A 10,976-nucleotide genomic window follows, 5' to 3' on the forward strand; every position below is an offset into this window, starting at 1 on the left:
GTTAACAAGTAACCGAGGTTACAGTCTCACCGGAAACACTGCAGCCGCTTAAAATTAAAAGCCTTTCGACAAGTACGACACAAACCAGTTTAACTCGCACCAGTTTATTTGAGGGTGTTATGTTACTATGCATAAAAAAATAAAAATTTTGTACAGTCTGTCATGAGGCTTGCTTAAACCAAGGTAAATTTAAGCAACTTATCTGCATTTGATTAAGCCACCCAAGTGGCATTTTATTAAGCTACACAGGTGTTCTCTTACATAGCCAGTAATACACACGGGTTACAAAAGTTGCAGTTTAAAAACTTTTGAATCATTGCCTACTGTTCCTGAAGTCATTTTAATGAGATATCAGAAAAGACACTAAAGTTAGTTCAATTTTGAATCATAGAGGACACAGCACTGTCTCTGCCCACTACTGTACACTGCTTTTCGGATGGCATACATTTTTCACTAAAGGTGTGTAATACTGCATATTTTGGTATCAATTAAATACCAAAATCAAAATGGTATCACTGATGCAAATACTGATTCCAATACTTTTTTATTTAAGTTTGATATATCATGAAACGTCTGACTTTGAAGTGTTTTTGTGTTTTTTTCCTTTGAGTTATTTAGTGTGAACTTAGGACAAAATTTGGACAAAGTTTACAACATTTTAACATGAGTTTTGTGCATTTTTCCTGAGTAAACAAAGTAAAAAACATTATCAAAACAAAAGCTTTTTTGAGGTTGGGTTGAGAAACAGCAGTAAAAAATAAAATAAAAAAATTCAGACCCATAAAGTTTTGTTTTTTCTTACAATTCCTTTATGATGATGATGATGATGATGATAATAATAATAATAATAATAATAATAATAATAGTAATTATTATATTAGAATAATATAATAATGCTGATGATTATTATTATAAATATAATAATACATATTATAAATATAACACATATATTTATTATAAACATAATAATAAGCATTGTTATTACACAAACAAGAAGAAGGCGAAATTTATTATTTATCTTTTTTTTTCACTTTCACTTCCGACTTCGTCGAGGATGACGTATGCGGAAGTGCCGCCAAAACCGCCTTCGTCATTAATTTTGAAAACATGTAGCGACATAAATGTCAACTGCGAAATTTATTTCGTACTTACATATTTCGTTTCTTTTTGTTTTTGTTCGCATCAAAAGGGTAACAGAAAGCCCCACTGAACTGCGATATTGATATTTATAGAGCTTGATAAGTTAACACGATCCAACTCGTTGTCAGAACAGTGGCAGAAACAAAACCGATTCAGGATGGAGAATGGAGTGGGATCTACTAAAGAGAATAACCTCCTGTCCAGAATGGCGCTCAATGACAACAAGGCTGGGATGGAGGGACTTGACAGGGACAAGATCAACAGGATCATTATGGAGGCGTCAAAGGTAGGCACATTTCTGCTACCACAGATACTCCATGTATTCACATTCACTGAGAGCTATACACCTGAGATTATGTAACTAACTTCGATATGCGTCATAAAAGTTGAGCACATAAATAGAAAGCTGCAGTTTGCTATGGATCATTTGAGCGGAGAGATTCAGACATCATTTTTACTCCACTGTCCCTATTTATAACAAAAAAAGCCCCAATGGTTTGTACATAGTCTAGAAAAGTGTGAAATTTTGTGTTATTAATAAAAATGGAAAAATAAAATACAAAACGGAACAAAATTTGTAATTCCACATTATATTTTTTTCCCAGTATCTAAAAGTTCCATCCATCTGTCCATCCTTCTCATGTTTCTCCCAGGTTCTGTAGCTAAAGGGGGACAGTTGTAGAAAAACCGTCACCCTCAGATTTTACAGTCACTGAAAAGCAACTGAAGATTAAACAATTTAAGTTAGGAAAAACATTGAACTTTCACTTGGAAAAACGTGTAGGAACGTTGCATGCTGTTGTAAATGTCTACAGAACTAAGGCAACTCCTCTTTGTGATTGTCTTTTTCTTGCAGGGATCCAGATTTTATGAAAACGAGATGAAGAAAGAGCAGCAGGTGAACCAGCGAATTGAGAAAATGATGCAGCAAAAGGCTCAGATCACAGAGCAACTCCTACAGAAAGCACAAGCACAGGTTAGACATCATAGATAACTTAATTATAGAATTATTTAAATCCAACAAATTAGTAAATAAAAAATTACAAAAAATCTCTGCGTAGGTGGAAAAGATGGCCTCTGAGCTTGAGAAAGGTCGTGATCTGAGCAGAGTAATTGTGCATGTGGACATGGATGCCTTCTACGCGGCTGTAGAGATGAGAGACTGCCCCGAGCTGAAGGACAAACCCATGGCTGTAGGATCTATGAGCATGCTGGTGGGTTAGGATGTCGAAGAAACAATTTTCTTGCTAGTATTGGTGGAGTAGAACAAATATAGTTTTGCTCCCATTTATCTAAAGTCATAATTCTTTTTTTGCTTTAACTTCTTAACTGGTTTCCAGTCCTGTAGCAAAGTCCTGTAATTTTAACTACAACTTGCAAAGTTCTTGAGATAAAAATACACATTTAAAATCACTAAGCTACATAATGTATTTTTTTTTTTTAAGAAAGCAATGGTGAAGAACTATTATTGTTATGAGAATGCTCACACATGCCGTGGGGAAGCTTTTATTTAGTAGAGCGACGGAAGATGTTTCAGAGTTGACTGGAACATTGGTGGGGCTAAATCCAGGAGAAGACTGGAGTAATGAAACCTTTATAATGTTAAAGTTAATTACTTTTTTTTCATTTTCAGTCAACATCAAATTATCATGCCAGGAAATATGGAGTCCGAGCAGCCATGCCTGGCTTCATTGCAAAGAAACTCTGCCCCAGCCTGGTCATCGTTCCTCTTAACTTTGACAAATACAGAGCTGTGAGTGAGGAGGTAAGATCAAAAACACACACAAAAAAACAACAATTTCCACACTGGACTTTTGCAACCTTTGAGGAGGTGATCATATTTTTTATCTTTCAGGTTAGGGAGATTTTTGCAGAATACGATCCTAACTTTCAGCCAATGAGCCTGGATGAAGCCTACTTAGATTTTACAGATCACCTGGAGCAGAGACAGAGTTGTCCAGAGTCCTCACTTACGCACCGCTACAGATCCAGGAGCAACACGCCAGGCATGCACGCATTACATAATAATACTGAGATGATAGACGGGTGCATCTCAGTAAATTCAAATATTACTAAAAAGATCATTTATTTCCGTAATCCACTTTTTTTCGATTTAAAAAAGTGAAGCTCATGTTTTCTACATAGATTTATTAGATACAGAGTAACACACTTCAAATGTCTCTTTTAATTTTTGATGATTATAGCTTACAGCTAATGAAAACCCAATATTTGTATCTGTGAAAAATGTAATATTGCGTAAGACAAATGCAAAAAATGATTCTTATTGCCCTCCTGAAGAGCATGTTTCAGTACTGCAGAGTCTGTAGTACTGTACTCTGCAGTACTACAGAGTACTGCAGGCTTTACTCATGCCCCAACCAGGTTTAGCAGTGCTTTTTTATTTAAGTTTTTTTTTAAATGTTTGCATTTTTTTAAAAGACTTTATAGTTGGTGTTCAGATTCTAATCTTTCAATCTTCCAGTAATACATAATTATCAAGTGATATTTTGAAATTTCCTGTCAACTTTAAACATTTTTTAACTAAAAAGAAATTATTTAAATTTTTTTGCCTACCTCCCCAACCATTGGTCTTAACAAGTTTCTAGGGGAAAGTCTTTAAGTTTCTAGGGGAAACTTTGTACTCTGGAATTCTGTGTGTGGATTCTCTATTTGGTCAGGGCTCCTTTTGCATTAATTACTGCACCATTGCAGGCTGCGGCTCATCTAAAGGGGTCGAGGTTTCTTCGGTTCATAGGTTTTCCTTCATCTCAATTTTCCACTTAATTTGTTTGGATGCAGCACTTTGTAGCAATGAACTTTTTTGGGACTTGCCTCCCTTGTGGAATGTGCCAGTAACTGTCTTTTTGACACGTCTGAGTATGTAAGACACAACGTAGCATTTCTGGCATAAAAATGATCCTGTTTTGTTTGTCTTGTGTGATATTCGACGAGATCTTCATTAGCTGTAAGTCAATTATCAAAATCAACACAAATAAGTAATTGAAATGTATCCCTCTGTACTATGAATTTATATAAAACACAAAGGTCACTTTTTCAAATGAACTACTCAAATAAAATAACTTTTTAGATGCACCTTAATGATGATTTGTGATGAATATATTTTATAAACCTGGAACCCTCATCTCTTCCTTACAGCTGACATGCAGATCGAGTCTGATCAGACAGAAGAAGGGTCAGACCTCTCCCCAGTCCTGTTTGAGGACAGTCCGGTCTTCTCCGAAGGGGATGCCGGTGGTCCCTTCGAACAGTTCGGGACATCTGTTGAGGAGGCTGTGAGAGAAATGCGCTTCCGCATTGAGCAGAAGACCACGTTGACTGCCAGCGCAGGTGAGAGGGAAGAAATCACTAAATCAAATTAGTGTTTTTTGGGGTTTTTTTAGTGCATCTAATCACAATATGAGTGCAAAAAAGAATAAAGTTTAGTTTAATCAGTTCTACTTCTTCCAGATTTAATCAAAGCAATTGAAATAATAAATGTATTAATTGGTATTTGTTACATTCTCTAGGAATTGCTCCAAACATGATGCTTGCCAAGGTGTGCAGCGACAAGAACAAGCCGAACGGACAGTACAGACTGGCCCCCACCAGAGAGGCCGTCATGGACTTCATTCAGAAACTTCCTGTTCGAAAAGTAAAGCACAAATGACCCAAAGTTTTATGTCAACATATGCGAGAGAACATGTTAAACATTTCTACTCTGAACCTCTCTAACTAGTGTCAATTCATTGTGATCGTGTTGTTCACACATCACTCTAGATGAAATCAATGATGCATCGCTGTTACTTTCCATGAAACAGACATGGATTTTTTGTCTTATCAGTTACCTGATATTTAGTCAGTTTTTTTGGCACCAGAAGGACCTGTTTGGTCCTTAAATATGTTTATGCTCAGGCAGCTCTTTAGTTAAAGTATTTACCCCTCAGATATTAAGCTTCTAGATTCTGTCCTAGATATTAGATAATGGACTGCAATCAGAGGGTATTCACATCCATGGAGACCATGTAATATTTTTAGCTCTGAATGTGGATATTCAAAGGCTAGAAAAGGTCATAGCTAAAGATTAAAGTCTGAAAAGTCTTCTGACCAGAGCACATCATAATTTAGAGTTTATAGCTGGATCAGGGGGTTTGTTTGATAAAAAGCTGGGAGTTGAGGCTCACAGATCTTGCAGATTTCCCAGCAGAACTGTAAAAGAGTACAGAATGACTCAACGCTGAAATCTAGGCTAAGACTGTGCAATGTGCTTGCTCAGGTTTGTGGCATTGGGAAGGTGAGTGAGAAAATGCTGAATGCGCTGGGCATCACCACCTGTTCAGATCTCAGCAGGCAGATGGCGCTGTTGTCCTTGTTGTTCTCCGAGACGTCTTGGCATCACTTCATCCAGATTTCTCTGGGTTTGAGCTCCACACATATACCCAGGTATCGTGCCGTATTTAATGCAGTTCAACACAGACCAAAAAAAATCATTTGATGCAAAATAAGAAGAGCTCATTCTCCCTGTTCTTGGTTCCTTATAGACATGAAGAAAGAAAAAGCATGAGCACTGAAAGGTTTGTTTTCAAGTGTACATCTACATCATGAGTGCAGTGCAAGTATACTATTTGTATCATTTGATTTTTAACTCTGATTTTTGTTGACAGGACTTTTAAAGAACTGAGTAAACCTGAGGAGCAGTTTTCTTTATGCAGAGAGCTGTGTGATGATCTGGCAGAAGACTTAAAGAAAGAAGCCCTGAAGGTATGAAATAAGAGCTTGCGTTTTGTAGTTTCCATGTGGAGAAAAAGGTTGTTTGGTTTCTGCACTCATTATTGGGCCCAGTCTGGGTAAAGATCTGTAAAACGCCTTAAAATAAATCAAAATTTTATGGCAGGAAAATAATCTGGCAATTAAAAAACTAATAAATAAATAGGCCTCTCTGGCATATTTTCTTCTTATAAAAAAAGCAGAAGTTACATAAAAGTATTTCAGATCAATAATAATGTAAGAACACTTTTCTCTGGAATATGTGATTGTCTCAGAAGGCGCAAGGATCACCAGATTTAAACACAAGTAGAAATGTTAACTTGACACACATGACTGTAGATTCATATTGGTAAGAAAACAATGTCCTATTCTTGCCCTTCCAAGGATCACCTTGACTCTCTGCTGAATTTCATGCAATATCCTTAACCTGTCCATTTCCTTTTGAATCGATAGAGGAGGAAGTCGAGGTCTCAGTACAACCATCACCCCCCTGCCTGAGTCCCCTGATAGCAGGAGAAAATGGAGGCCATTAATGAGACAGCAGGGGCAACTATCAGCCTAGGAAGCATCCCCCCTGGAAATGATCACATGACTATGAAAACTGACAAAATGCACAAAGACAGATCAGTCAATGATATGCCACATTACGCAGATTTCCATCTCCCTTTTATTTCCAGCCTCTTGGGAACAGACCTATTGATTATTGGGAAATCAGAGAGAAACATGTTTTTTTAGTGCGTTTTCTGCTTTTACTCTCTGTTTTGTTAAGGGTAAGACGGTGACTCTGAAGATCAAGAACGTGAACTTTGAGGTGAAAACCAGAGCACAGACTCTCCCGTACGCCGTGGCCACAGTGGAGGACATCTTTGCTGTCGCTAAAGACTTACTGAAAATGGAAATAGAAAATGAAAGCCCCCAGCCGCTCCGACTGAGACTCATGGGTAAGTTCATTCAACATTACAAAAAGGCACATCTATTACCACGCTTCTAATAAATTTAAATGAACCGTCCTGAGCTGCACATTACCTTGCAAAAGTACTCAAAGCTCAAAGACGTCTGAGTACTTTTTTAGGATTTAACCACAAAATTTAATGTGCATTGTTGAACGTAAATTTTGATTTTATGGATGAGTGGAGCTCAGAAAGTCGTTGCTGAAATAAGCCCAGGAGAAGTCCAACTTACAGTTTGCTGCATCACAGGTAGGAGACAAAGCAAAAATGTGGAGCAAACGTTTGTGCTCTGGTCAGATATCAAATCTAACTTTTTGGGCAACATGCAAAATGTGGATAGAATCTAAAATAATCCATTGGCTTGATTTAAATAAAAAATCTGAGCTAAGAAGAATGGGCAAAACCGTCAATTTGGAGATGTGGAAGGAGATGAACCCCAAAAAGACTTGCAGCTGTAAACGCAGCAGAAAGAGGTTAAAGTACTGAAACAAGGAGATGAATAGGAATGCAAACATTTTCTTAAATGTATCCCTTTTTCTTCTATGTCACAGTTCTGCACTACTTTGTGTTGGTTTGCCACATAAAATCCTAATAAAACACATTAAACAGTGGTTGTGACATTATGTGGAAAAAATTCAGAGTTCACAAATACATTTCCAAGGCATTGGACCTGGCATTGCTTCCAAAGATTTAAATATTTTGCCTTTGTGCTTGCAGGTGTTCGAATATCTGCCTTCGTTAGCTCAGATGACAAAACACCGATGCAGAAAAGCATCATTAGCTTTCTCCAACCGGGCAAGACAGACCGCAGTCGCTCTTCCCCAATAATGCATCAAAAGCCGGAAGTTGGGAACTTGTGCAATCACTCAGTCCAAACCTCACAGCTTGCAGATGATCCCCCAGTACAGGATGGCCAGAAACAAAACAAGGTTTTTTGGAGGAGTAAGCAGAGGCCCACTGGTGAGGAACCACAGCAGTCGTTCTTTGAAAGAGCTCATGCCAAAAGACTAGAACTCCAGGCTGCAAAGCCAAGTCCACCAGATGAAGGATGTGAGGGATATGTTCCCGTGGTTACCTCTAACAATGGTACAGAGTCATTGAAACAAGCAAACACAGACGACTGCACTGTTCAGGATCTTTGTGAAAATGAATTGGCTTCACCCGTGCAACCTCATGCATCCACGTCAGGCTGTGGGACTCTCACAGAAACCTTCACATGTCCCGTGTGCTTCACAAAAGTGAAGACAACCGATCTGAATGTCTTCAACAGGCATATAGACTCGTGCCTCAGTGATGCTGCGAGGAGAGAAGACGAAGCCTCAGGCTCCGAGTCAGACCTGGATCCAGAAAACGACCATCGAAAATCTGTAGTTGTGACCCAACAGGAGAAGCCGTGTGACCTTAAAAACGAGGCGTCGGCAAGCAGTGGAGAGTTGGACTTATGCAGAGTATTACCTCAAGAAGGCCAACAAACTTTAAAGAACAATTTGGTTTCACTGATTAAAGTTGACAAGAAGCCTGTGGCGTTACAGCAGCAGTCATCCCTCAGTAGAAGTCCTCTGCTGACTTGCCCCGTATGTCAGCGGACCCAAGACACGGACGACCTCGCCATCTTCAACCACCATGTTGATCTCTGTCTCAACCAGGAGGTCCTACATGAACTCGGAGGACAGACGACCTTTACTGGAAAACCATCTGCCGTTAAAAATAGCTTCAACATGGGTAAGTTGGTGTCCTTTACTACACGTCTCATTAGTATCAGCTTTATTGATCAAATGTGAGCGTCATTTAATTCTAGGTTTTCAGAACGTTATGAAATGATCCGTTCTTACCTGCCTCTATTAACATGTAACATGTACAAAACACAAAGTACGAAAAATAAGTACAACCTTTAAGTTGCAATGGGTTTTAAGAAAACCGAAAATCATTGAAAAACGTTAAATCTCTTATATAAAATATGATCGAAGCATGTGTATTTATGTCTCTCTTAATATTTTATATAAATTTAAGTGTTACTAGAACACTTAAATTTGTTCTATCATTTTTTTTTATTTAAAATGCATCAATAAAAATTTTTTTGATGCAGGGTACATGTCAAATGCATCCTGCATCAAAAAATGTTTTATGAAAAAGTGAAAAGGTAAAACTGGTCAGCAGCAGAGAGAGACATATACTCCTCTTTATCTACTGAAAGGTTCATTTTGTTCAGCAGCTTCCTAGATAATCAATTAACTGCTAGTTGAGCTCTGGTGTTTGTCATTTGCTTCTTTATAGGTCTTAAGAAACAGTGATGTTAAAAATGTCCATAACCTATAAGCGCACCCTGAAGAAGCATTGTCTAGTTTCAAAGGGCTCTCAATGACCTGTGACCCTGTTATTTACCGACTGTGGCACTGTATGAGAAGTTCTTATTGATCCCGACTGAGGATGGACATCTCATTTCACCCCATGACCCCCACTGGCCCTGGCCTCTGAAATGGCTAAATCACTTTCTATCCTATCTATCTGCAACAATGAACCAAAGCCTGGTTTCCTCTTAAACGATCCTGCTTCTGGAAGTGTGGGCTTTATGTTGCTGGAGATGTGTTACACATGGCTGTTTTTTCATTGAAGAGATCAGAGGAGTTCCTTTTCTCTTCCATGTAACTAACTGGTTGTGTGTCTCTGCTTGTAGACAGTGGACATCCCCTGCCAAGACAAGCAAGTAAAGGCAAAAGCAAAAGGTGAGGCAGTTTGTTTTTCTATATGCTATCTTCATGTCTGAAGTTTCTTGCATTTTGTCATACTATAAGCATTCTTGAATGCTTTTAATTTTGTTTCTATGTAAGATACCAGCACAAAACAACATAATTGGGCCCATGAAAGGAACATTTTACGTAAATGAAAACGAGATAGGCAAGGCTGGTGCCCTTCACCTTTCATTGTAGTAACAACTTTAACTCTTCTGATCTAAACCATTCCATTACAGCTCCAGATGTGTGTTTTGGACTTTTGTTATGCTTGAAGATGCACATTCATCTCATTCTCAGAGTCTTTTTCAGCCTCTAACAGATTTTCTATTTGAATTTCCCTGTGTTTAGTTCCATTCCTTTTCCCATCATTTTCTGAGTAATAGGGGCTGTACGCAAATGCATGTGACAGATTTCAGATTTTAATTAGTTTTGTTTCTTTTTACATATGCAGCTAACCCTTGACTCGGACTCCTGAACGTGTTTACGAGCCAAATGTTTTGTTTTTTTACCTGCCGTCTATATTATTGTTGGGAATACAATTTAAAAAATATTTTTTCTTTCACTTCACATTCATGTATAATGCATAGAATCCCTATAAAATACAGTGAAGTTGATGATTATAACATGACAAAAAGTGCAAGATCGATACTGAATATAATTTCCTTCGCAAGTGCCATAATAACAACCATTTCCTGTGCATTCACCTCTTGTCTTAGACGAGACACGCCGTCCTCTCCTCCATCTAAAAAAGCCAAAAACCTTGGACTTTGCAACACCATCGACAAGTTCTTCAGGTGACAGTAACCGTGAGGAAAATATCAGTACTGCAGTCAAGAGACACCTGGCTCTTCCAGTCTGAGGGTTTTATGTTGACTAGTTTTATTCATGCCAGGGCCTGAGCATCTCCACACACAAGGACACATATTTAGCTTTCTGCTGCAACACAAAGCTGAGCATTTGCACTGATTAACTGCTTTTAAGCCATAAGCAAAAGTACAGGTGACAAGAAGTAGTTTAATTGCAGAAAAGTAAGGATTTTTAAATGACTCTGAAGTTTTCTGATTCCAAATTCTTTTATTTTTCAATGAAGATAGATAGATAAAAACTTTAATAATTATTATAATGTTATAATAATAATAATGTTATATTGTATAAGTATGGTAATTTAAAGATGAAGATATTTGCTACCTATTCTATCCCTAAGTTATTTTTCTTCTATTTTCATCATTTATTGTTGTATTTCTTTCAATTAATAAAAATTGAACTTGAAATGTCACTGTTGAAATCATTGCTCATTCATTCTCCATTAGCTACTGCTGTTTTAGCAAGGAGGTGGGAATTCAGATTGCTGCGTCCAAAGAATGTTTATGGAAAGTTGAGCGGAAGGAAA

At 37.8% G+C, this 10,976-nt stretch overlaps 1 protein-coding gene across 1 annotated transcript; it reads left to right on the forward strand.

Moving 5' to 3' along the window:
• Positions 1–1,069: 1,069 nt before the first annotated feature.
• On the forward strand, positions 1,070–10,781 carry polk (DNA polymerase kappa). Its single transcript, XM_005804041.2, has 14 exons — positions 1,070–1,426; positions 1,997–2,116; positions 2,202–2,354; positions 2,774–2,905; positions 2,996–3,146; positions 4,297–4,488; positions 4,668–4,792; positions 5,414–5,580; positions 5,679–5,711; positions 5,802–5,898; positions 6,674–6,845; positions 7,572–8,576; positions 9,529–9,577; positions 10,303–10,781. Exons 1-14 carry the CDS (start codon positions 1,298–1,300, stop codon positions 10,382–10,384), a joined length of 2,607 nt encoding a protein of 868 aa, XP_005804098.1. The 5' UTR covers positions 1,070–1,297; the 3' UTR covers positions 10,385–10,781.
• The last annotated feature ends 195 nt before the right edge of the window (positions 10,782–10,976 follow it).

Source organism: Xiphophorus maculatus, chromosome 12, assembly GCF_002775205.1.
Source record: "Xiphophorus maculatus strain JP 163 A chromosome 12, X_maculatus-5.0-male, whole genome shotgun sequence".
Taxonomy (NCBI): Eukaryota; Metazoa; Chordata; class Actinopteri; order Cyprinodontiformes; family Poeciliidae; genus Xiphophorus; species Xiphophorus maculatus.

Excerpts from the sequence above, each read along its gene's own strand:
- polk (XM_005804041.2), top strand. The coding sequence starts at position 1,298 with ATGGAGAATGGAGTGGGATCTACTAAAGAGAATAACCTCCTGTCCAGA. Across the intron at positions 2,117-2,201 it reads TACAGAAAGCACAAGCACAG|GTGGAAAAGATGGCCTCTGA; the intron begins GTTAGACATCAT and ends ATCTCTGCGTAG. Across the intron at positions 4,793-5,413 it reads AGAAACTTCCTGTTCGAAAA|GTTTGTGGCATTGGGAAGGT; the intron begins GTAAAGCACAAA and ends GTGCTTGCTCAG.